This window comes from Myxocyprinus asiaticus, chromosome 17 (genome assembly GCF_019703515.2).
Source record: "Myxocyprinus asiaticus isolate MX2 ecotype Aquarium Trade chromosome 17, UBuf_Myxa_2, whole genome shotgun sequence".
NCBI classification, from domain to species: Eukaryota; Metazoa; Chordata; class Actinopteri; order Cypriniformes; family Catostomidae; genus Myxocyprinus; species Myxocyprinus asiaticus.
The window spans coordinates 14,932,911-14,960,794 of record NC_059360.1 but is presented as its reverse complement, the minus strand read 5'-3'; the positions used below and the strand labels follow the sequence as shown (position 1 = coordinate 14,960,794).

The following is a 27,884-nucleotide window of genomic DNA, read 5'->3' as shown; positions in this document are numbered from 1 at the left end:
AATGAACAATATATTTTTACAGCCTTTATTAATTATAATGTTAGTTAATAAAATTACAATTGTTCATTATTAGTTCATGTTAGTTCATAGTGCATTAAGGTTAATTAATACAACTTTTGATTTGAAAAATGTAATAGTAGATGTTGTAACTAACATTTAAGTTCATTAGTTCATGTTAACTACAGTAATGTTTACTGTGTGGGGAATAAGCATACAGTATAGCTGTACAATATAACTTGCAAAAGTGTGGCAAAGGGCACTTCGGTAAAAATCGGTATCGATATTGGCCGATCTTAGTATTTAAAAATCGGAGATTGGTATCGGCCTCAATTTTCCTGATCGGTGCACCACTACTTTAAACTCATATTATGACTGTTTAAACTCCGTAAACCTGGTAACGTTTGTGTGATAGGCACATATAGTACATACTAGACAGGGATGTGATGTTGCTTTCTACAAAGAACTGTCTACATTGAGCAAACTTCACAGATCCACGATAAAACACAACCAGTAACATAACCTAACACAGTTGTCCTACTTTAAGGATAAGTTTACAAATTTACAGATCAACTAAAAACATTTTATATAGATTAATTTACTTGAGTTAACAAAAATAGGAATTTCACATTTCTGTTTTTTAAACTCTGCATTACACTTGACCCATAAATTTCCATAAGAATGCATTACTGTAAACACATTTTTTGTTTGTTTTTATAATCTGAGGGATGAGCCGAAATAATTTTCATTGGTAATCGACAGAGCTTAAGTTGTATTTAATAAGTTATATTCCTTTCAATATCTCAATAATAAGGCTTCATAGCGTACAACTCGGCATGACCAATGGCTCCATTTAAAGACATGCAGTAATATTTCCTTAATAAATATTTAATGAAGACATCTTAACCCTCATTACCCCATTCAGAATGGGGAAAATAGGGCTATTTTACTGTGCTATGCAATCACTTAAATTTCCCCTTGCCTGGAGGCCTAAGATTGTATCTGTTGTATCAGAAGTCAATATTACTCGAATATTACATTTTCCAAACTGTCTCCACAGGCAGTTTTTAATGGGAGTCATGCAATGAGATGATCAGCCTGTGCTGGAATACATGCATTTCTTAGGGCGGCCTAGTACTAGAGTTGATTAATGACTTTATTAAAATAATAACAGTGGAAAATAAAATGCGCATTTACTGAACGATATACACAATTCCTTTTTTCTGTTACGCATGAGTTTGTCCACATGACGCATGTCGTTGGGGGATTAGGATGGAGTTGGGGGAAATTGATGTCTATTGTTAGAGGTGTATTGAAAGTGAATAGTTTTTATCACACACTGTTCTATGGAAAAGAATGTCTCTGCCCAGCAGAACACTGTCTATAGGTACAATGACATATACACACTGTAATTCTACTGCAGAATATGACAATAATACTTTTCACAGCTGCCACCTAGAATTCAATCTATAGTCTGTAAAATTGCACCATTAACAACTGCTAACAAATATTATAGCTTATAGACCAAGCACAAATTATTCACAATAGTCTCAGTATGTTTCTCAACAACAATAACACTTTACATTTTCATAAACATAAGGTCGCCGGGCCTGACTTTGAAGTGTAGTTCAGAACTGCCATACCTTTTTTAAAGCTCCAGTCACAAGGCAGACATTAATTAAAAACACAGTTCACCGCAAAAATAAAATTATAGATGAAGAAGGAAGGATGCCATACTCACCATTATTTTCAGTCAAATCTGATTTGATATAATTTTCCCTTACAGACCCAGAGAAATTTTGGCCAATGCCAATTATTTTTATTATGGCCGATAACCAATACGATGGCTTATAAATCGATACTTTTTTTTGTCGGTTGTTTTAAAAAAGCAGTGTTCACAATGAAGTTCCAATTTAACCTAAATTCTAGATTTTAACAGTTCACTACTTCTGTAACCTGGCATAACATAGAGCAGTGTTCATTTTTACAGTTTGTTTTTAGTCATAGTTTTAGTCTTTTGATGAAAAAATTATTCATAAATATTTTATCATGTCATATTCATTCATTTTAGTCAGTTTTACAGTTTTAGTCAATGAAAATAACTGCATAGTGATGAAAACGCATGTCAGACTGTAACAGACCAAACTTTACTCAAAAATTTTATGTAAAATATAGGCATAAAAATAATATGTAACGTATCAAGCACAGAAAATAAAATAGCGTATTCACAATGCAGTTCTGACTAGCACGTAACTTAGGCCTCGTTTCCGCCTGGTATTAAGATGCGTTTCTTGTCAACATGTGATAACATGTGGTCAGCCCTAAATACAGGTCTAAAATGTTTTGTGATCGGATCACAAAAACCATATACAAATGTGGTCGAAAATGCATGTGACCACATCGCATTTGAGGTGTAAAGGCTAATCCTTCCTCTATGCATCCCGGCAGCAGTGAAGCACCGGCCCTTATCTGAAAAAAACCCTAAAAAAACAAAAAAATGCTGCGCTAAAACAAGAGTTTTAACTTTGATGGTTAAGAGCAGCTTTAAAGCAAATAACCTCCGATCGGGAAAATTTGAAAAAGTGAATACATACAAAAGCACGAGAGCTTCACGGATCTTCTTCAGTGTGTCTGATATCAACACAGATGAGAAGCACCTGAAGCTCCTTTAATACAGGTAATACACTAAATAACGGATAATTCTGCTTGATATTTTGCTTGATTAACTTCATTAAATTTCAGCCGCACCTGGGAGAAACAGAAGCCATTTTTTTTTCACGCTTTCTTTGTCTTTTCTGACTTTGTTGCACTTTATTATCACACTGCCATATTGATTGATGTATGTCGTCATGAAACAGAGACCCTCCCCTCCAAATCCGAACACAAGTGGTCACAGGAGACGCATTTAAGTGAGCAGGTGTAAACAGCGATGTTATCCGTTTCAAATATTAGCAGATTGAGATTCGATTCTTCAAATAAAATGCTAATAATGCCCAATACCAGTATAGTCACTGATACATCATGCATCCCTAATAATACTTAAACTATTGTCCTAATTTGGAAAATGTTATGTTCTTAAAAAAAAAAAAAAAAAACAGCCCTTCAGAAAATCAGCATAGTTATTTTTCTTCACAGCAGTGTTGATATTATTGTTGAAATGTACAAGGCAAACATGTTTGCATAACCATCTCCCTCTGCGTGTTAGTATTTATTCTGTAGTCGCCTATCTGTTTTGAGCTGAATTACTACAGAGACTCTAACACACTCAGCATCCTGCACAGCAGATAAGAGCAAACAAGCCTCTGATGCTGTACTCAAGCATCATTCGCTCTCCTTAACAGACGAAAGTAAGAGCGAGAGAAGGAGACCCAGGTGGTCCTACATCTGACGCATCCTTCATTCCGGTGCATACTTTCCTTCAAACGCACTGACACTCCTAAAGAGGGCCGTGTCAAGCCCCCTCAGTGGAATAAAGACAGGAGAAGGACAGCGAGCGACTGTCAAGCCTTCCCATTGAAACGATGATGGGGGGGAGGATGTGATATTTCACACGAGGACCCCTACCTCTTGATAGCACCACTGCACCAGCCCAACCATAGCCCCCTACCTCCAACGTGTGTTGGGGGTTGATTGGCACTCAACGGTGTACAAACGAGAGTGCAGGGGGTCCGCACCTTCACTGAGACTAGTCTCCTTCACCCCCTTACTGTGCACGAGTAGTAGTGGATAGAGAGAAGCTCACCAAGAATCCCCCCCACCGCCCCGCCTGCTTTGACAAGCTATTAGTCTGACTACACACACATATACACACACAGTTTCAACGCATAGGAAACAGGAAAATAAGAGAAAAGAGGGAAGAACAGAACCGAGAAGTAGACAGCATGCGTTAGTGCCCCCCCACCAATCATATATACACACCATCCTTCCTCCTTTCTTCCATGCGTACCCTTCTCTCCGTTCGCCTTTTTTCCTGACTTACTTTGCTTTCCCTGCGAAAGCTCCATTGTTCCCTTTCCCCTAAGTCTCATCAGGCTCTTTTGTGGCCGACTATCACAGCGGCAGGCAGACGCGCACTGGAAACGTCTAAATGGTATCAAGGACTCGTGATTAAGCGCGCGAGCTTCGGCAGTGCTGCCGCTGCTTATGAGTCAGGTCTGATAAGGCGAGGGCCCTGCTCTCTACTCAATTTCAGATACCGTTAATGGAATCTGTCTTGTGTGATTGTAATGTGAGAGCGCCTAATTTGCCATGGAGCTTGAAGCTGTCAGCGGCGAGGGATTGCGGGGTCAGGAGGGAGCTGGCAGCCGCTTGGCCCGCGGCGTGTATCTGTGCCTTTGAATAGAGCAGCTCTCCGCCTGTCACTTAGCTGATAGGCTGATGAGGACTCTAAGCCACTCGGCACAATGAGGAAAGGGCCATACTGCCTCACTTCCTCCCCCCCCCCACCCATTTATAATTGTCAAGCCTGCTAAAATTTTTCCAAGCCAGTGTGCTGGAGACTGGGCTGAGGGTTTTTATTCTACAGCTCCCTCTCTTTTGCATCTTCCTTAACTTTTTTCTCTCCTTGCTTTCCTTCATTTCTGTCTGCTTTGGTCTCAAAAAGGTTGAGCTCACTCATGTTCATATCATTTGCCATATGTCCTTTCGCCCCCTTTCAATCTGTCTGACTTTAATAAGTGGTGGGTCTTTGCATACAACAGTTTATCCATAAGTTTGCTCAAGTCAGGTCCAGAAGGGGTCTGGGCAGGGTTGCGCCAGCTGTGCGTAAGTTCTCACGTAAGTTGTGACGTAAAGTTCACACTAAGGGCTTAGTAACTACTAGTTAGTTTGTAACTAAGTCATTGCTTAATTTGGTTGCACCACCTGTTCTTAAGGCAAGACTTATCTACTAGGTTGTAAGCTCTCCGTAAAGTAATGCGTAGTCACATAATATGATATTTACCTGTATTATCCAGTAAACAGCTTTCAAATTTGTGCACAGAAGTGTTAAAAAGCCGTGAATTTCAGTTTGATCTCGTTATGGTTGATGTTCAAACCTTGTTTACTCACGTAACTGTCAGCTGTAATAAATTATATCCCCATTAAAATACGATATGTAATAAATATAGATTTGATAAATAGTATATTTGCCTTGTGTAAATAACAATATATAGGAACTGTATCTAAAATAAATAAGGGGTGATAAATAAATACTAATACAACAGGCTGGAAAAATAGACATTTATTCATTTTAATATCCTATATATATTTTGAATGTGTTGAAACTTGACATTTGGTGACGCACCCTGAAAACTGCACCGTTAGATCGGTTTCATGCTGAAGAGATGCTTAAAAGTAAGGGTTTTTTTTCCTCACTCGTAAATGTAAACAAGTGTAAATGTCAACATCATAATGTATGTCGAAAAGATGCAAAACATGAGCTCATTGATGTCATTAAATGAGTCTGCTTTTTTTATTCCAATTACTCCTGGTCGGAGGCTTCCGTAAATATTTAGTTTATACATACGGTTACGTCCTACCTAAGTTTAATGGTGCAATGCTCAAATAATTAGTAGTGCGTAAATTGCAACTTAGTGCCCATTTACGCCACAACTAGACTAAGTTGTAACTTACGTATAGCTGGTGCAACCGACCCCAGGTCACTTAAGTACCACTCTTTTCTGTAATGTTACAATGATTTTGATCTTGACTGTGTTTGACGTTGTGAATTTGAAACTTGAAAAGAAGTTCCATCCATCCAACCGACCAACTGGTCATGTTCATGTTTCACGGATGCCACATATTGTAGATTTTAGGATTTATAATCTATTTTTCTGTGAATTTGTCAACAGTAGGTCGAAAGTTCTTCAGCTGAACACGGTCTGTGCTTACCGAATTTCTAACCACTGTCCCCAGTGGCCAAAGCTGGAAGTGTTGTTGAACGGATGTGCATGTGTGAGCTCCTGTTTCCAAGTGAAATATCCACAGAGTGGTGCCAAAAGCAAGTCGTAAAGTAGTGGTTTTTAGTTTTAAATGATGTAAAACAGTCATCAGGAATGCAGAAACATACTCCTATACCCCAACCCTAAACCTTACTGTCAGTTTAGTAAAAATATATTTTTTTAAAGGGATAATGCAACCTCCGAATCGTGCTCATCATTGACTGTTAACAAGATTACTTCCTGGTTTCCATTTGACCAGAACCTGTAACTGAGGCTGCTCACACAATGCATCATTCGTGTCAGAGGAAAATGTAAACACAGTTGAATTGATACAAAGATGTCTGATGGGTGATGACATTTGTCGTTTACTCTTTAACTTTGCTGCAACGTTCTCTGACGTAGACTTTCGTTGACTGATGGGAAATCCAATTTGCTGTATTCCCACTTGATTTCAAACTGACCCTTCAAAACGGATCTTACACATTACTATCCTTTAAACACTCCATCGAAGCTTTCTGTAAGTGTCCTAAATTTTATATTTATACAGGTGCATCTCAATAAATTAGAATGTCGTGGAAAAGTTCATTTATTTCAGTAATTCAACTCAAATTGTGAAACTCGTGTATTAAATAAATTCAATGCACACAGACTGAAGTAGTTTAAGTTTTTGGTTCTTTTAATTGTGATGATTTTGGCTCACATTTAACAAAAACCCACCAATTCACTATCTCAAAAAATTAGAATACATCATAAGACCAATAAAAATAACATTTTTAGTGAATTGTTGGCCTTCTGGAAAGTATGTTCATTTACTGTATATGTACTCAATACTTGGTAGGGGCTCCTTTTGCTTTAATTACTGCCTCAATTTGGCGTGGCATGGAGGTGATCAGTTTGTGGCACTGCTGAGGTGGTATGGAAGCCCAGGTTTCTTTGACAGTGGCCTTCAGCTCATCTGCATTTTTTGGTCTCTTGTTTCTCATTTTCCTCTTGACAATACCCCTTAGATTCTCTATGGGGTTCAGGTCTGGTGAGTTTGCTGGCCAGTCAAGCATACCAACACCAACCAACTTTTGGTGCTTTTGGCAGTGTGGGCAGGTGTCAAATCCTGCTGGAAAATGAAATCAGCATCTTTAAAAAAGCTGGTCAGCAGAAGGAAGCATGAAGTGCTCCAAAATTTCTTGGTAAACGGGTGCAGTGACTTTGGTTTTCAAAAAACACAATGGACCAACACCAGCAGATGACATTGCACCCCAAATCATCACAGACTGTGGAAACTTAACACTGGACTTCAAGCAACTTGGGCTATGAGCTTCTCCACCCTTCCTCCAGACTCTAGGACCTTGGTTTCCAAATGAAATACAAAACTTGCTCTCATCTGAAAAGAGGACTTTGGAACACTGGGCAACAGTCCAGTTCTTCTTCTCCTTAGCCCAGGTAAGACGCCTCTGACGTTGTCTGTGGTTCAGGAGTGGCTTAACAAGAGGAATACGACAACTGTAGCCACACACGTCTGTGTGTGGTGGCTCTTGATGCCTTGACCCCAGCCTCAGTCCATTCCTTGTGAAGTTCACCCAAATTCTTGAATCGATTTTGCTTGACAATCATAAGGCTGCGGTTCTCTCGGTTGGTTGTGCATCTTTTTCTTCCACACTTTTTCCTTCCACTCAACTTTCTGTTAACATGCTTGGATACAGCACTCTGTGAACAGCCAGCTTCTTTGGCAATGAATGTTTGTGGCTTACCCTCCTTGTGAAGGGTGTCAATTATTGACCTGTCAGATCAGCAGTCTTCCCCATGATTGTGTAGCCTAGTGAACCAAACTGAGAGACCATTTTGAAGGCTCAGGAAACCTTTGCAGGTGTTTTGAGTTGATTAGTTGATTGGCATGTCACCATATTCTAATTTTTTGAGATAGTGAATTGGTGGGTTTTTGTTAAATGTGAGCCAAAATCAGCACAATTAAAAGAACCAAAGACTTAAACTACTTCAGTCTGTGTGCATTGAATTTATTTAATACATGGGTTTCACAATTTGAGTTGAATTACTGAAATAAATGAACTTTTCCACGACATTCTAATTTATTGAGATGCACCTGTATATAGGTTAGAGTCCAACATTGTCGTCTTCTCTCTGCTCAGGGTGGCGGGCCCCGGTCCAGGAGCCGTCCTGGCAGGAGGAGTGTTTGCTGTGTCCAGACTGGTATGGCAGTGGTCGGTCGTAGCTGAGGTCTTCTCCCTGAACAACCTGTTTGTGGGTGTCCTCTTCTCCCTCTCAGCCAGTTTCCATTATGCAGAAAGTGTAAATCAGAAGAAGAAGGTAATACAATACAAACAATATGCTACTCAATGATGGAAAATCAGTAGCTTTTTGGTATTTCAGGTTCTTTTTTTCATGAAGTTCTAGAGTGTTTTTATTTATTTTTTTAAATCTTTGTTGCAATAATATCTTTACTCTCTTGGCTTTTCTCAGTTTGCTCTCTGGGGGGCACTGTGCTGTGGTCTGTGCCTGTGTAATCAACATACACTTGTCTTGTATGTTGTCATCATAATTCCCTGGGCTCTTCTGCAGCTCTACACTCATGATGTGCGTATTGACCATCATAGTTCACCTGTGCAAGTAATTCAACAGTGTTCAGCAGTCAGGAAAATTCATTATCATCGCATCGTGTCTGGTTAGGACAGTGTTGTGCTTGTATTTGAGCAGCCATAAAAAAAAAGATTAAATACCAGTTAAATACTATAGTTGAGAATATTCAGTATCTTGTGATTTCTAATACACCTTAGGCATTGAAAAAAACAACTTTGTAGGTTACTGACACTACAGTTGTGTCAAATAGCATTTACAGTAAGGCAGTTGTTCTTGGTTAATTGTGGTTCTTTGTTAGGAACATTTGAACATTTGGCAATGAAAGTATATATCAAGTACAAGTGACATGTATTACCCACAGGGATTGTCTTTCTTTGGTCTGGTGTCTCTGGGGACGTGTTTCATGGCTGGCATTGTGCCCTACATCTACCTGCCCATTTCCTCCTATTTGAACAGAGCTCGCTGGAGCTGGGGAGACCAGACGTCTGTCAGCGGCCTCCTCATACATCTACTCAGAGCTGAATATGGCACTTTCAGCCTGGTAACAAAAGATATAATAATTTATTAAAAATATGCCTTCTAACCTAAATTATATTGAATACAGGAAACAAATGTGTCCAAGATGGATTTATTTTCTCAGTGTAATGCAGTTCATATTGTCTTTTCTCATATTCTGATTTCAGGCAAAAACTAAAGAAAACCTGAACCTCAAGGAGATGCTACAGTGAGTATAAGAAAATTACTGTTAAAATGCCTGGAAGCTTGTAGCCTTGTTAGATGGTTGATGGTTCAAATCTTCAATTTCAACTTTCTACTTTGTTTATGATTTGATGAAAGGAATATTTGCAGCATTTCCAGTAGGAATGACCAGTTCTTGCTAAGCAATAAACTTGCAACGTATTTTGGTAGCTTAGGTTTTAGGTGTAAATGAATTTTCGCATCAGCGTGTAAAGGCTATAGATGATTAAGCCTCCTATGGTCTTCATAAATGAGCAGAGGTATAACCTTTTTTTTATGATGATGATGATGATGATGATGATAATTATACCATTTCTTCTTCCCTGAAGTAATAACAATATAATTATGCACGTCTTTTGAATTTTATGCTATTTTGATCGTATTTACATGTACATTTCTCAATGTTACCATTCATTTGCATATGCAACTTTAGTACAGGAAAAACCTACACTTCTATAAGTTGAAACATGAAGGAAATATGAGAATGTGACATACTGGAGGCAGATTGCTGCCATCTGTTGAACAAAATATAAATAACATTACTTTGAAAATCATGTCGTGACAATAATAGCCAGTAGATGGCGGCAATGTTCTATGCAAAAGCCATCATAATTTAGTATGCAAATAAACCCAACAAAGAAGACAAATATAAATTCAGTATGCAAAGTTTTAACTGGTGCTAGTGAAGCCAAGGTCGTGGGTTGATTCCCTGGGAATGCACATACTGATAAATCGTTTCCCACTGAATGCAGAATTAAGTCTTTGCGAATAACAGCGCCTGCCAAATGCATCAATTTAATTGTAAGTATTATAATGATGCAATTGTTGTCGTTTAGATATTGAATGCTGAATTTTCTGTCAATATATAAGTCAATGGAAGATTTTTTTGCATGCAAAACAAAAGCAACAAATCAGCACACCAAAGGCTAAAAGTGTCCAAAAAACAAACAAATGTTCTTCATTTTCCATTTCACAGCAATGTCATTAAGAGTTAATGTTAAAAGTTTAAAAAAATAACTTTTTACCCTCCACCACAGATAATTCAACCAGGCAAAAACTCCTCTGTCTTATTTTATCTTGGTGTTCTTTCACTTCAGTTAAATTGCAGCATTAATAAAGTCTAATGACTCTGCTTTAATACACCCTCCCTCCTTAGTTCCTCTATACTACCATCTTGCAAACTGTCCTGCTATAATAACAAATCTCTGTTGTGTTTTCTTGCACTGGTTTTGAAACGTTTAGTGACGTTCAAAGCGCCTCTCATTATAACTAGTGTAACATGTCACGAGAGACTCGGGTCTCCACAGCCCACCCTCATCATACATTAGGGTGTCCCCCTGAGAGAGAGCTTATTTTACATCCCGCTAGTACCAATCAGCCATTTCCCATCACCCCCCACTGCTGGCACATAGTGTGATGGACAGGTGAGAGCAAGAGAGGGGAACATAACAAGCATGTCACAGCATAAACCTGCCATAAGGAGCTCAAATACACACACATGCACACTCGCTTTCACACAACGCTTAAATAAGCTGTCAGAGAGAGATGGGTATTAAGACTCAAGCGGGTAGTATCTCTTTCAGCAAGAAATTGGCCATTGACTGGGTTGGGAGACAGATAGAAGGGGAGGCTGTCACAAGACTACACTTAATGATAAAAAGACATTTAGACACACTCACATATAAACGGTTGCATGCCAGTATTTTGAGTGTCTGTCCATCACAGAAACATGTGCATACAGATGTACACAGTGTGCATTGGTAAGTGTGTGTGTCTTTTGTGATTCAGGGCCCAGTGGACTCACTGTATGAATGATTTGTCTATTCCAGTATTAGTGTTGGCAGGTCTAGGCATTCTCCTCTCTCTGTGGAACAGGTAAGAAACACTCAGTTAAATGTGATATGATCTTCAGTTTAATATTTAATAAGGCAATAAAAGTAAAGTTAAAATTACTGTAAACTTCTTAGACAGCTGTTCATACCAAAATCTCATTAATACATACATTTCAAATCTAGTTTCATTGTATTTTTGACATTATTATCATAATTTTCAGGTTCAAGTCTGGCTCACTATATGCCTTATTCTATTCCCCCCTGCCCATCATTACCTGTTATCTATTGATTTCCTTCCATCTATTGACTACCTTTGCTATCCATTAAAGCACAAAAAAATATATAATTTATCTGACCTCCAGACGGCGCTGTGTTTTTGTCTGGTTGATGGTCACTATGGTGAGCGTCTACTCTGTGTTCTTTGCTTGGAGAGCAAACCTGGATATTGAGAAGCCACTGCTACTAGGAGTGGTAAGTCAGGGTCAAAGTTTAAATATACTGTCACATTCTCAAATAGAATGAGTTTTTGTAGAATGCACTTTAATTAATATACTGAATGTGTTTTGGTGTGTAGGTGGAGCGGTTCTGGCTGCAGGCTGATGCTGGGGTGTGTGTTCTGGCTGGTCTGGGTCTGAGCTGGGCCTTACGATGGCTGGGCAGGCATCTTGGATGGGGGACAGCGTGGAGCACAGGGGCCTGGATTCTCACTGCAGGCTTCATCTCACACATGATCAGCTTAAATCATAGGTGAGCCATTCACCCACAGTCACATACAGTGCTATACTAAGTGCAGAATAAAACTTCTACAATGCAATGCAATCAGAGTCAGAAATTAACCTTTCCATTAGGGGGCAATATTAAATTTTCAGGGGCATTTTTTTCCTTTGTAAGGGCAATTTTTTTTTCTTACCTTATAAAATGACTGTTATCCTTTTATTTCAAATACTTCAATTTATTCATTTAATTCAATTAGAAAAATGAGATACTGTGGGCTGTTACCAATAAAATTAAATCAACATCGCCTAATATGTAGGGCTGGGCATTGGCATTGATTTCCCAATTTAATTTGATTAAATTCAATATCAGTTCATTTGTGAATATTTCAGTTACAATGTAAAGTAACAATGTAAATACATTATATTTTGTGATTTCACTTACCTGATTAACTTATTAAGACTAGAACAGTTTATTTTAAATAAGAGCAGCAACCGGTCACAGAATTTGGCACAGGAGCACGACATCGAACTAATGCGGTGCGAGAGAAGTGGAGTGCCCGTTTATGCGGGTCGATGGTGTGATGAAACGCCACTAGAATGGGAAAACTCTGCAACATCTGCAAAACGGAAGGCGCACTACAAATAATGTTCAGCAAAATTTGATGTATGTATTTATAACTATATCTGATGTAAAAAAAACAAAGCAGGAAATCGCTGTGGGTCAGTATGTTTTGCCCCAGTATTTTGAATTTTGTCAATTTCAGTGGCATTTTTGCCCTGACTCCCCATCAATTTCCGACCCTGAATGCAATATATTTTTAGCCACAGACATCTAGGCCTTGATCTTTGTCTTAAAACAAGTTAGTCGACAGATAGTCAGATAGCCTCAGATGGCAAGCCCTCAGTTCGTTCACAAACCGTTTGATGCATATTGTACACAAAACTGGAAAGCACTTTCTAGATCCACACAGCGTTAATCTAAATGGATGTTTTGATGGAACTTCCATGAGAAAAAGCACACAGGACTTTTTATTAGACTGTCTGGGGACAGAGTTGTGTTCACAAGGTTCCAGGTTAATACAACGAGTGCTTCTGAGGATGAAATAAACAAAGTTTGCCAACATGAACACATTTAAAGATATTCAGTGTTTCATTTGAGGCATGCAGTAGCAAGTAAATTGGATATCCACTAGCTTTATATTCCGCTTTGTTTCCTTAGTATTTAGTTTTTTCTGCACTGTACTTGGACTCTATACACATTTACTGCAATTTTTCCCATGTATTTTCTGTGCAATTCCTCACCACGTCGGACTTTTATTATTATTGCCACAGTTAAAGGTGCGAGACTAGTCGGCATAAAATATGTTGCTACTCAGATCATAGCTCTGCAGTTGTGGCTTTCAAAAAAACATTGGTTGGTATAATTTTCCAAATATTCACAGTCTGTTTAAAATACTAATTAGTGTTGCTTGCTAAGGCAGGAATCACTATTAACATTGATCATACTAAGTATTAGATTTATCGTTTAAGATTTGTTCCGCACCATTTGTGCTATGGACATGAGTGATACCTCAAATCATGCAGCTGGTTGAGGAGATGCATTCTATTAATTTTCTAAGGAACCAGACTTACAATATGTGCCTGGCGGATGATTAAACGGGCAAAAAAGTTTCACATTGAAGGAGCCTTCCGAATATTAGAAACACCTGTACACGTACATATTCATGTGATTATCTAATCAGCCAATCGTGTGGCAGTAGTGCAATGCATAAAATCATGCAGATACGGGTCAGGAGCTTCAGTTAATGTTCATATCAACCATCAGAATGGAGAACAAATGTGATCTCAGTGATTTCGACCATGGAATGATTGCTGATCTCCTGGGATTTTCACGCACAACAGTCTTTAGAGTTTACTCAGAATGGTGGCAAAAACATCCAGTGAGTGGTAGCTCTGTGGACAGAAATGTCTTGTTGATGAGAGAGGTCAACAGAGAATGGCCAGACTGGTTCAAGCTGACAGAAAGGCTACGGTAATTCAGATAACCACTCTGTACAACTGTATTGAGCAGAATAGCATCTCAGAATGCACAACACGTCGAACCTTGAGGCGGATGGGCTACAACAGCAGAAGACCACATCAAGCACTGTATTAGGACCATAATGTTCCTAATAAAGTGCTCAGTAAGTTTAAATAAATGGGTGGGATGCCATATTTAAGGACCAGAATATCATACAGCACATGTATATGCACTTTATAAGTTCAATTTCAGTCGACTAAAATAATAATTTGTCTTATTAAATTGTCTTGTAAATGCTTAAGTCTGACATAAATCGTAACAGACCTAGATTATGCAAGGCAAGACAAGTTTATTTATATAACACATTTCATACACAGTGTTAATTCAAAGTGCTTTACATGGAAATTATAAAGAAAATAAAAGATACATAAAAGTCCATTTTAAGATCACTTAAGAACAAGAAAATAGAATAAAAAGTAAGACAAAAATGTAACCCTGAGTTCCTTCAGTGGAAACGCTGAACAGGTCCCCCAGTGGTCCAAAGGTCGATCACCCCATGATATTGAAACGGCCACTCCTGTGACCTTTAATAACTCCTAACCTTTCTCGTTCTGATGTTTCCACCAAATATTTAAATTAAATTAAATGATGTAGTGCGATCCGTAAGAACAAGACAAAAAATAATAAAAATGATAATTGACACTGAGTTTGGGCGCCCCTTATCTGAGTAGAAGCACTAAACAGGTGCCCCAGGGGTCAGAAGTTTGTACACCAGGTGATATTAAAGTGGCCACCCCAGTGACCTTTAATAACCACCTTCCTATGCTCAATAAAGTATACAATAAAGTATACTTTATATAACCACCTTCCTATGCTCAATAAAGTATACTTTATATAACCACCTTCCTATGCTCAATAAAGTATATAGTTAATTATATTGTGATTGTAGCTTGGCTTTGTCCAGCATGTATAAACTTTAATCAGACCACAGCTGGCCTCATGCAGAGTAGTCTGAAAGATAGAGGTGATGCACAATGAGTATTGAATACATGTCAAGCATCACTAACATTGTCTTTAGAAATTTTTTTAATCTAGTTACTACTAATTACTTTGCCACTGAGTGAGCACCACTGTGCTATTTTGCTTCATTACAGACCTGCTGGCTGGATCCACTGAATTTGATATGGTAATATATTTGAGGTTGACCAGTCAGGCCATGGCAGTCACTCTCTAAATTCCTCATTTCCTCGATGCTTCAGCACACATGAAAGCAAAAGCAATCTTGCACTCTTCTGCTGCTATGACTCTATGCTTGATTAACCATCCTGGCCATGGTAGTCATGCAAATTAAAGCAGCCAAGTTCTTTGCTTGATTAGGCATCCTGGCCACGGCAGTCATGAAGATTTGAGCAGTGAGGTTTGGTACATTTCTGCCGCAAACTGTGCTGCTTTGATCAATCGCGAGACTGACGTTCTTGTCAGCGCTCATCACACCTGTCAGAGGCTAATTACAGCCGGGAAATGTTCCACCTCATCACTGCTCACCTCAACACTCAGAGAGGAACTGACTGCAGAACAGCCGAAGGAATGATAATGTCAAGGATGCTCACGCTTTTTGCTACTCTTCAGATTGACTTCAGACGTGGTCCATGAATGAATGTGCACATATTTTCAAACACTCAACTCAAACTTTATCATCTGTTATCCTAAAGACACTTTTACAAACAAGCAATAATGGGCAGTCTGGATCGAGGAGGTCGCAGTAACTACACATTTTGTCAAATAATCGAAATTGGGTCTCTTAGAATATGATCTGTCCTGTGAGTGATGGGGTTGGCTCAGCAATGCTTGGATTCAGTGACAACAGAGTATCAGACTACCAAACTACAAAATCCACACTAAAACCAAATCACTTTGAATCCATTTTTCTCAGTGTTGGCATAGTTACTGTGTTTTGTCTTTGTAACCAGTATGATCAAAGACAAATTATAGTCCAGCAAGCAAGCCTTGGCCCACTAGGCTCTTTGTAGGCCCTTCTTGTTGCAATTGTGAAATGTAGTGTCCAAATAACAAGAAATTACATCACAGATATAAGAAATAAAGCCACACTTGCAAGATGTAGTCACAAAGTTGCAATTAAGAAAATAAATGCACCATGTATATAATACATGGCAAAAGAGACAACAATGTACAGTTCTGTGAAAAAGTATTAGCCCCATCCTGATTTCTTCTGTTTTTGTGTATATCTCATACTAAATTGTTTCAAAAATTCAGACAAAATGTAACATAAAACAAAGGCAATCTGAGTAAACACAAATGATAATGTTATTTATTGAAGCAAAAAAGTTATCCAGTACCAACTGGGCCTGTGTTAGAAAGTATTTGCCCCCCTTAGTTACTAAATCCCCAAATCTATGAAACTACATTCATAATGGGGTTCAGCTGGACTAGACACACCCAGGCCTGACTACTGCCAGCCCTGTTCAATCAAATCAGCACCTAAATAGAACTTATTCAGCGGCATGAATTTGGCTAAAAGGTCTCACCCAGTAGCACAATATGCCAAAGTCGAAAGAAATTCCAGAAATGATGAGGAAAAAGGTGATTGGAATACATCAGCCTGGGAAGGGTTACAAAGCTATTTCAAAGGCTCGGGACTCCAAAGAACCACAGTGAGGGCCATTTTCTCCAAATGGAGAAAACTTGGAACAGTAGTGAACCTTCCCAGAAGTGGCCAACTTTCCAAAATTCCTCCAAGAGCACAATGACGACTCATCCAGGAAGTCACAAAAAAAGATAAGGACAACATCCAAGGAACTGCAGGCCTCTCTCGCATCAGTAAAGGTCACTGTTCATGACTATAAGAAAGACACTGGCCAAAAATGGCATGCATGGAAGAGTGGCGAGGCAAAAAACTCTGCTAACCCAGAAGAACATTAAGGCTTCTCTGAATTTTTCCAAAACACACCTTGATGATCCTCAAACCTTTTGGGGAATGTTCTGTGTACTGATTAGTCGAAAGTGGAGAAAGATGCTTTTTGCCCCCAGAATGGTGGGCTAAATGGCCCATGCTAATTAAACAAACCTTTGACCCCATGGTGTGGACGATACTTAAATGGGTTCCAAACAGCGTCTTTGTTTTTAAAAATACATTTCTTACTATGTATTTTGTGTATTTTGTACTATGTAAGTGTTTTTGTCTGTGTGTGTTTTGACAGGGAGTGTGATCAGAGCAGTAATAACGTTGTGGAAAGGTTTGCTCGTGAGGTTGTGTTCTCATTACCGGAGGGCTCGTTGGTGCTGACGCGAGGTGATCTCCCTGGCAACACGTTGCGCTACCTGCACTACTGCCAGGGTCTCCGACCAGACCTCAGCCTTGTTGACCAAGAGGTCAGTCATCTGTAACGCATGTTACTAATTCTCTCCCCACCATTCCCACTGTCATGAAATGACAATTTTGAAATTCCCAATTTCCAAGTAAATGAATAAAATCTAAAGAAGTCATGAGGAAGTTATGGAAATTAGTAAAATCTTAAAAAGTCTTTCAATTTCTTGGAAGTGAATCTAAATTTTAAGTATTTCATTGGCTAGAAATTGCTCTTCATGAGAAATAATTCGGTCAAAATTATTATTTGGTCAGAAGGTGTGGAAACCTTGTCTACCACAAACATGCTTTTCTGTCACTGTGTTGAACTTGTTTTTTAAGAATCTATGGTATTTATTGCAGATGATGACCTATAGCTGGTATGTGGCTAAACTCCAGAAGCATTTTCCCGGAGTGAAGTTTCCTGGGCGCTGGTGGGATCCGGTCAACTCTGCGGAAAAGAAAACATTCAGTATTGAGCAGTTTCTCAAGCACAATATGCAGTATGTTTACCACACATGCACTCACATGCAGGAGACTCTGTTCATAAATTCAGCAAAAAAAGAAATGTCCCTTTTTCAGGACACTGTATTTTAAAGATAATTTTGTAAAAAATCCAAATAACTTTACAGATCTTTATTGTAAAGGGTTTAAACAATGTTTTCCATGCTTGTTCAATGAACCATAAACAATTAATAAACATGCACCTGTGGAACAGTCATTAAGACACTTAACAGCTTACAGACGGTAGGCAATTAAGGTCACAGTTATACAAACTTAGGACACTAAAGAGACCTTTTTACTGACTCTGAAAAACACCAAAAGAAAGATGCCCAGGGTCCCTGCTCATCTGCGTGAACGTGCCTCAGGCATGCTGCATGGAAGCATGAGGACTGCAGATGTGGCCAGGGCAATAAATTGCAATGTCCGTACTGTGAGACGCCTAAGACAGCACTACAGGGAGACAGGAAGGACAGCTGATCGTCCTCACATTGGCAGACCACGTGTAAAAATACCTGCACAGGATCGGTACATCCGAATATCACACCTGCGGGGCAGGTACAGTATGGCAACAACAACCGCCCGAGTTACACCAGGAACGCACAATCCCTCCATCAGTGCTCAGACTGTCCGCAATAGGCTGAGAGAGGCTGGACTGAGGGCTTGTAGGCCTGTTGTAAGGCAGATCCTTACCAGACATCACCGGCAACAAACGTCGCCTATGGGCACAAACCCACCTTCGCTGGACCAGACAGGACTGGCAAAAAGTGTTCTTCACTGACGTGTCGTGGTTTTGTCTCACCAGGGGTGATGGTCAGACTCACGTTTATTGTCGAAGGAATGAGCGTTACACCAAGGCCTGTACTCTGGAGGGGGAACGATTTGGAGGTGGAGGGTCCGTCATGGTCTGGGGCGATGTGTCACAGCATCATCGGACTGAGCTTGTTGTCATTGCAGGCAATCTCAACGCTGTATATTACAGGGAAGACATCCTCCTCCCTCATGTGGTACCCTTCTTGTAGGCTCATCCTGACATGACCCTCCAACATGACAATGCCACCAGCCATACTGCTCGTTCTGTGCATGATTTCCTGCAAGACAGGAATGTCAGTGTTCTGCCTTGGCCAGCGAAGAGCCTGGATCTTGACTGTTACCACACCAGATACTGACTGTTACTTTTGATTTTGACCCCCCCTTTGTTCAGGGACACATTATTCCATTTTTGTTAGTCACATGTCTGTGAAACTTGTTCAGTTTATGTCTTAGTTGTTGAATGTTTTTATGTTCATACAAATATTTACACGTTAAGTTTGCTGAAAATAAAAGCAGTTGAAAGTGAGAGGACCTTTCTTTTTTTGCTGAGTTTATTAAAATACTCCTCTGTATATATGCTACTACCAAATGAAAGGTTCCACTAAAAATATTCCCAGGGCAAACCATTAGAAATAATCTGGTATTAAAGTTCACACCTTATTTCACAGTGGGAAAGCAAAAGAAATTAAGAATCTATACTGCCTCCCTCCACCAGACGGCAGTATTTCCTTGGTAAAACCCCCAGCCTCTGAGAGGGGGGCAATAATCACAAGCAGCATTTCCTTGGGAGGCAGAACAGAGAAAATAGAAACACACTGGGAAAAGCAACCAAGAATCTGTTTTTGAATGTTCCTGTCATGTGTATCCCGTGATTCAAAATCTACAATTTAAAGTATCAGATCAGTGCTCTAACATAACAAGGCAATTAGGACAGGCTTAAATGCTTTTACAGAATTCTACAGAATTGTCACAAAGTAAATTATTAATAAATAAAATGGTTGTTTTCCTAAAAAAATGTAATTTTCTAAACATTCTTGTTTGGGCAGCAAAACACTGGTAACACTTTATAATAACATTCATAATTAAGATATTAATAAAATTGTAATAACATAATAACAAACATTATTACATTATATTGCTTAACGAATGTATGTTCAATATTTTCATTTAAAATATAACTCAAAGTTTTAGTTCACCCAAAAATTCTCTCAGCATTTACTCACCCTCATGCCATCCCAGATGTGTATGACTTTATCTCTTCTGCTGAACACAAAGATTTTTAGAAGAATATTTCAGCTCTGTTGGTACATATAATGCAAGTGAATGGTGACCAGAACTCCAAAAGCTTCAAAAAGCAGATCAAGTCAGCATAAACATAATCCATCAGACAGTGGTTTAATCGATGTCTACTGAAACGATCCACTTGGTTTTGGGTGAGAACAGACCAAAATATAACTCCTTTTTCACTGTATATCTTGACAGCAGTCTCCTTGGCAATCATGATTTCAAGCTCGATTACACTTCCTATAGCACCATCTAGCGCTCTGCGCATGCATCAAGCACTATGAAGTGTAATCGAGCTTGAAATCAAGATTGTGCCTAAAGACTGCAATCACCATTCACTTGCAGTGTATGGACCTTCAAATTCTAAAAATCTTTTTTGTGTTTTGCAGAAGAAAAAAAGTCATGCACATCTGGGATGGCATGAGGGTGAGTAAATGATATGAGAATTTTAAATTTTTGGGTGAACTATCCCTTTAATTAAGCAATAAGGTACGAGAGATTGTGCTATAGTTCAAATAGCCAAGACTCAAGTGCATTGCGTGGCATGCCTACAACCTTCTTCAGCCGTGATTATATTCACAATATAGCATAGCCTCATTCCTTATTGCTTTTATAAAATGGTTTGTTAAATTTTAATGTAACATAATTTTATTAAAAAAAAAAAATTCATTAATTGCCATCCTTCCGCTAGAAGATATAGTGCCTGACATAACAAAACATTTCTATGCAACAAAATTAATGTTCTGCCAAAAAGTGTTTTGTGTCATACAGTAGCTGTTACTATATTGTGGATTTTAGCACAGCTGGAACACTGCATTGACCATATTGAACTATCCTTTTTTTTTTTTTTTTATTATCTGTGTTGTATTGATGTTATTTTAATTTAATTAATGAAAGCTATTGTAAACTTTTAACCACTCTATTAAAAAAAAAAAAAAAAAGCATATACTTTAACTGCAGACTGATGCTATGGCAGTATGTCCGCACTCAGTTTGTGCTCTGGGTGTGTCTGCAGCAGGCCTGTATTCGTGTGTATCGGCCTAACAGAGGGTGACCCCAGCTGGGAGAAAAGTTTCTCTCGCTGGCCCTGGGGCGTCTGTGAGCAGCTGGTACCCATCGAGACCCCATTTGACCCAGAGAAATGGGCCAAGCATACACTTCACCTTTACAACTGGAACCAGCCACATGACAGGTAGCACACCACTTATGTTAGTTTATTGTTTACTTCTTAAGGGATGCATTTACAGTATATGTTACCTGTTAGATCATAATATGTTATATTCAAGCCACAATACCATAATAGACACAAGATTGCTTTTGTTCTGTATATCAGCACGGTTGTGATCTGGGTGTAGGCATGAGGCCACAGGTAGTCACAGCTGCGCTGATATACAGATCAACAGCACGATTGCAAGTATGAAATTTAGGTTTGGATCGATGCCATTTTCACACATTGGTAATCAGAAGATTTTCGTGATGATTATCGATATATATATATATATATATATATATATATATATATATATATATATATATATATATATACAGTTGATGTCAGAAGTTTACATACACTTAGGTTGAAGTTATTAAAACTCATTTTTTAACCACTCCTCAGAATGAATATTAGCAAACTATAGTTTTGGCAAGTCTTTTAGGACATCTACTTTGTGCAAGACATGAGTAATTTTTCCAACAATTGTTTACAGACAGATTGTTTCACTTTCAATTGACTATTTCACAATTCCAGTGAGTCAGAAGTTTACATACACTAAGTTAACTGTGCCTTTAAGCTGCTTAGAAAATTATGTCCTTTAGACTGTGCCTTTAGATAGTTAGTCAATTCGCTTCTGATAGGAGGTGTACTGAATTGGAGGTGTACCTGTTGATGTATTTTAATGTCTACCTTCAAACTCAGTGCCTCTTTGCTTGACATAATGGGAAAAATCAAAAGACCTCAGAAAAAACAATTGTGGACCTCCACAAGTCTGGTTCATCCTTGGGAGCAATTTCCAAATGCCTGAAGGTACCACGTTCATCTGTACAAACAACGCAAGTATAAACCCATGGGACCACGCAGCCATCATACTGCTCAGGAAGGAGACGCATTCTGTCTCCTAGAGATGAATGTAGTTTGGTGCGAAAAGTGCAAATCAATCCCAGAACAACAGCAAAGGACCTTGTGAAAATGCTGGAGGAAACAGGTCGACAAGTATCTATAAACGAGTCCTATATCGACATAACCTGAAAGGCTGCTGAGCAAGGAAGAAGCCACTGCTCCAAAACTGCCTTAAAAAAGCCAGACTGCAGTTTGCAAGTGCACATGGGGACAAAGATCTTACTTTTTGGGGAAATGTCCTGGTCTAATGAAACAAAAATTGAACTGTTTAGCCATACTGACCATAATTATGTTTGGAGGAAAAAGGGTGAGGCTTGCAAGCCGAAGAACACCATCTCAACCGTGAAGCATGGGGGTGGCAGCATCATCTTATTGGGGTGCTTTGCTGCAGGAGGGACTGGTGCACCTAACAAAATAGATGGCATCATGAGGAAGGAAAATTATGTGGATATATTGAAGCAACATCTCAAGACATCAGTCAGGAATCTAAAGCTTGGTCGCTAATGGGTCTTCCAAGTGGACAATGACCCCAAGCATACCTCCAAAGTTGTGGCAAAATGGCTTAAGGACAACAAATTCAAGGTGTTGGAGTGGCCGTCACAAAGCCCTGACCTCAATCCGCTAGAACATTTTTGGGCAGAACTGAAAAAGTGTGTGCGAGCAAGGAGGCCTACAAACCTGACTCAGTTACACCAGTTCTGTCTGGAGGAATGGGCCAAAATTCCAGCAACTTAATGTGAGAAGCTTTTGGAAAGCTACCCAATATGTTTGACCCAAGTTAAACAATTTAAAAGCAATGCTACCAAATACTAACAAAGTGTATGTAAACTTCTGACCCACTGAGAATGTGATGAAAGAAATAAAAGCAGAAACAAATCATTCTCTCTACTATTATTCTGACATTTCACATTCTTAAAATAAAGTAGTGATCCTAACTGACCTAAGACAGGGAATGTTTTCTACGATTCGGTGTCGGGAATTGTGAAAAACTGAGTTTAAATGTATTTGGCTAAGGTGTATGTAAACTTATGACTTGCGTGCGTGCGTGCGTGCGTGCGAGTGTGTGTGTGTGTGTGTGTGTGTGTGTGTATAGTCAGGACATTACTGATGTAAAAAACAGCACCATCACTATTTAAAAAAAGTCATTTTTTATCAAATCTAGACAGGCCCCATTTCCAGCAGCCATCACTCCAACACCTTATCCTTGAGTAATCATGCTAAATTGCTAATTTGGCACTAGAAAATCACTTGCCATTATATCAGACACAGATGAAAGCTATTTGTTTCATTAAATTAAGCTTAACATTGTCTTTATGTTTGTTTTTGAGTTGCCACAGTATGCAATACACTGGTCTTAAGGTCAATATTAGGTCAAAAATGACAAAACAGAAACCGCTTTCTCAAGAAACTCATCAGTCAATCATTGTTTTGAGAAATGAAGGCTATACAATGCTTAAAATTGCCAAAAAACTGAAGATTTCATACAAATGTGTACACTACAGTCTTCAAAGACAAAGGACAACTGGCCCTAACAAGAACAGAAAGAGATGTAGCAGGCCAGATGTACAACTAAACAAGAGGATAAGTACATCAGAGTCTCTAGTTTGAGAAATAGACGCCTCACATGTCCTCAGCTGACAGCTTCATTGAATTCTACTCGCTCAACACCAGTTTCATGTATAACAGTAAAGAGAAGACTCAGGTGTGCAGGCCTTATGGGAAGAATTGCAAAGAAAAAGTCACTTTTGAAACAGAAAAACAAAAAGAAAAGGTTAGAGTGGGCAAAGAAACACCGACATTGGACAACAGATAATTGGAAAAGAGTGTTATGGATCTTAACCCCATTGAGCTTTTGTGGGATCAGCCACATGTATGGCAAGTGCTACAGGAAGTATGGGGTGAAATGTCACCTGAGTATCTGGGCAAACTGACAGCTAGAATGCCAAAGATCTGCAAAGCTGTCATTGCTGCACGTGAAGGATTTGTTGATGAGAAATCTTTGAAGTAGTTTGAATTTTTTTTTTTTTTTTGTCAAATTGTAATAGTAATTTGTCACGTTATTAATGTCCTGACTATACATTGTGAACAGTTGAATGCCACTTTGGTGAATAAAAGTACCAATTTCTTTCCATAAGAGCAAAATCTGTACATTATTCCAAACTTTCGGCCATCAGTGTATGTATATCTATATCTATATATATGTGTGTGTGTGTGTGTGTGTGCGTGGTTTCTTCAGATATAAAAAGGGCTGCTCGTTGCACAATAGCATTTGTCTTTGCAAACTTAGGATAAAGTGTGAGCGGCAGAGTTAAATGTGCTATAAGTGATTTTTTTAATGGAAAGGTATGCAAAAATGTTCCTACTCCCTGAAAGATATTAATAAAATAAGTGCCCTGAGATATCTTACTGGTCTCTGTAACAGCACTAGACTCTGTAAACAGCAAACAAAAAAATTTCTGTTTTCATAGTATTGTAGTTGCAGTGATTTGTTGAGGCATAATTCCTTTTTTTGCCATGTTGTTCATAACAGTTGTCAGTTAAGGTCGCTATTTTACTACTGTTGTTTTAATAACTGTTTCTGCTCTCAATAAAGCTCATTTTGGTATCTTTGGAGTTCTGGGTTTTGGAAAGAGGGGGCGTGGCTAATCCAATGGCTCAGTCTCGTGGAAGTAGAACGGCTGAAATCGCTTACAGCACCTTTAATTAAAGTTGGTTGCACACTGATCGTGTCTATGGCGTACATTCCACATTCTAAAAACTGGAACAATTATTTTCTGTGAAGGTACGTACACACAAACTGCGGGTTAGCCATCTCCAGAGGCTGTTAAAAATTCTGCAGTGCCACGGAGCTCAACTCACATAGTTTTCCATTAAATTCAACCCAAATCGTTATCAAAGGACAAAGATTGTTTGCTCTTCATTACTGGATGATATATTATGTATCTTTATAGAGCCTACACAATATATTGTCAGTTACAAACTGTCATTTTGCTTGAATGAAAGAGCTGTTCAATGCTACATACAGGGAAATTGCATAATAAATGTCACCACTTCTAGTCATTCAGTTTGCACAGTTACACCAGTTTCATACACTGACCTGCAAACTCATCAACGTCACTTTGTTAATTTTTTAAGAAGAACAAAAACCATTATAACATTGGACTGCCAACAGCTCGTCTGAATCAAACTTCTCACCACTATTTGGGAAACCACAAACACAGAGAAGCAGAGTGACTCAAAAAGTGAAGCATCCCAGTGCTGTTGGACTATATATGAGCTATCTTGGCATGCTGCTCATCCAATCAGAATTGAGAACCAGAACTAACTGTTATTAATATTCTGACAGTAATATACTATGTAATATTTTTAATGCACAATATGCTATATTTTATAGCAGTATTAGTAACACTTAGTGGTTGTGTAGTATCCCTTACAAAAATGACTATGGCAGTACCATGGTACAGTACTTTGATATGTACCATGGTATTAAATGATTTAATTATGAACCATGGAATTTACATGGTACTCCAAGGTTTTCACTTGAACAGTTCCAGTGGTACATGTCCAAAAAGTCATGGTAATACATGATACCATAGTATTTTTGTATATTTATGTTAGTGATTGAAGTCCAGGTTCCAATATGTTTAACTATTTAATTTGAGTACTATTTAAGTTATTTATATTAATTGAGCAAGAATAAATTGTGTAGGTGTAGTACGATGCAAGCATGCTGTCAGGTTCATGTTAGCTGCATCACTAGTCTGAGCATGCTTACCAGATACACCCCACCCTTGTTTTTACACCTCTCGCCGTTCCATTGAAGTGTTTTTGGTCTTCACCAATATTAAAGTGCACTTAAACACTCCAGTGTCTCCATGCTGTGCAGACAGCCTCCGTTTCCAGCTTCAAAGTCGTTATTAGTCCGCTGACCCCACCCTAATGACTTTCTAAACTGCGGCGTGTCAATATCTGTGTATAAAGTGAAATTAGTTCTAGTCTCCAGCACTGAGGCTCTCTGCAGCCGACTGGTATTCAGCAAGTTAATCGGGGTTGAATGGTGTGACATTACTCTCCTCTCACCCACTACAAGCGTGTCCATCCCTGCCTGCCAGCCAAATATTAGCGGGGAAGTCACATGCTAAAATATTCCTTTGAAGGAGAGGCTGCACGTTTGTAGTGATATAGTGGAAAGGGAGAAATGCAGAAATATATGGGTCCTTCACTAAAGAAAGAGCCTCCAAAAACAGGTGAGGTTGAAGATCAGCTGTTGTATGGTTTGAAGATATGCAGAATATGATCTGCTGCATTACTGGTTGGTTTAAAACCATACTGGACAAGACTGCTTTGATGCAGTCTGAATGGTGCAATGTATAAAATGAGTCACACTAATAAAGCTGTGCTCCTCAACTTGCCCTGCATACAAATATGCTTACTTTCCTAATATTCACTCACTGAGCACTTTATTAGGAACACTATGGTCCTAATAAATTTCCCGATGTGGTCTTCTCCTGCATTCTGAGATGCTATTCTGCTCACTACAGTTGTACAGAGTGGTTATCTGAGTTACCATAGCCTTTCTGTCAGCTCAAACAAGTCTAAGCCAGTCTATCATCAATAAGGCATTTCCGTCCACAGAACTGCCCCTCACTGGATGTTTTTTTGTTTTTGGCACCATTCTAAGTAAATTCTAGAGACTATTGTGTGTGAAAATCCCAGGAGATCAGCAGTTACAGAAATACTCATACCAGCCCGTCTGGCACCAACAATCATGCCACGGTCAAAATCACTGAGATCACATTTTTCCCCATTCTGATGGTTAATGTAAACATTAACTGACACGTATCTGCATGATTTTATGCATTACACTGCTGTCACACGATTGGCTGATTAGATAATCACATTTATAAGTAGGTGTACAGATGTTCCTAATAAAGTGCTCAGTGGGTGTATTGTAAGTCAAAAACTGCATCTACTCAGATTCTGAAATGTGCAACCAGTAGACACCTTACTTAACCAAAAGACAGCCACAGCCCATGCATTTTAAGTCTAGGCCTTCAGTGCAATTCATGCCATTAAGAAAACACAGTTTAACAATGAATAAGACATCATATGCCTATCATACATTACGTGGCAGTCAACTAATAATACCAATTGAAATTTTAAAAACACGTCCATGCACGGAAGCCAGAACCAAGGAGGTCTAATACCAAGAAAAAGCTCTCTAATAATATTTGCGATTTAAATTTTGCTTGCAATAAATTTTGTTTCGTCAGGGTACACGGTTACTTTTCAAAACTTGATCCGACACTGAATGCTCAAGCAGCCTAATTTACACTTAGAAAACTCCTGATGTTGTTATAACAATGCAAAAAGCACTTACCAATTTGCTTGAAGTGAAAATCAGCCCTCAATTCCTGTTTAATTAATCAATCGCACGATCATGCAGAACATCTCAGGTTTTTAAATCCATAAGGATCTCTTTCTCAACGGCAATACCAGCAGTGATGACAGCCGACTCGTCAGCAAGATCTCACGCTCTTCGCTTTCAAATTACGTACATCACTTAAAGCGTGATTGCGTCACTCAAGGCCAGCTAGAAGGTCTGGACTGGAACATATCCTAAAGACCACACCCACCAAGAACAAATAAATCAATCTGATTGGTTGATGAATCTGACAATCTGACTTTAGATGCTTATTCACTGTAGTGTTGAGGGATTCTGCAAAAATTATGAAGGCTGAAGGGGTGGAGCTCAGACTCACGCGCTGCTTCAGCTAAGGAGCATGGCTTCGGGCATGCGATTTGTGAAACAGTTGTCACACTTTGCTTGTAAGCATCGAGGAATAAATTTTTTTGTTTTTTAATATTCATTTGTAGATTAATTAGGAGTGGAATGTGATTGAATATACAGAGGCAAAAAGGTCAATGAGAATGAAAGGATTAAAATATATTTATATATTAGGCATGTTATGCCAGCAGAGTAGGCTTTGCTG

General features: G+C 38.8%; 1 protein-coding gene across 1 annotated transcript in view; it reads left to right on the top strand.

Annotated features, from left to right (window-relative positions):
• LOC127454863 (transmembrane protein 260-like) overlaps positions 1–27,884 on the top strand; it is a 68,055-nt gene that overhangs the window by 34,573 nt on the left and 5,598 nt on the right. Inside the window, exons 4-13 of the mRNA XM_051722345.1 lie at positions 8,060–8,237; positions 8,391–8,504; positions 8,869–9,048; positions 9,191–9,231; positions 11,034–11,120; positions 11,440–11,548; positions 11,652–11,824; positions 17,032–17,203; positions 17,541–17,680; positions 20,791–20,967. Of these exons, the coding sequence (XP_051578305.1) occupies positions 8,060–8,237; positions 8,391–8,504; positions 8,869–9,048; positions 9,191–9,231; positions 11,034–11,120; positions 11,440–11,548; positions 11,652–11,824; positions 17,032–17,203; positions 17,541–17,680; positions 20,791–20,967 (1,371 nt within the window). The remainder of the gene's footprint in view (positions 1–8,059; positions 8,238–8,390; positions 8,505–8,868; positions 9,049–9,190; positions 9,232–11,033; positions 11,121–11,439; positions 11,549–11,651; positions 11,825–17,031; positions 17,204–17,540; positions 17,681–20,790; positions 20,968–27,884) is intronic.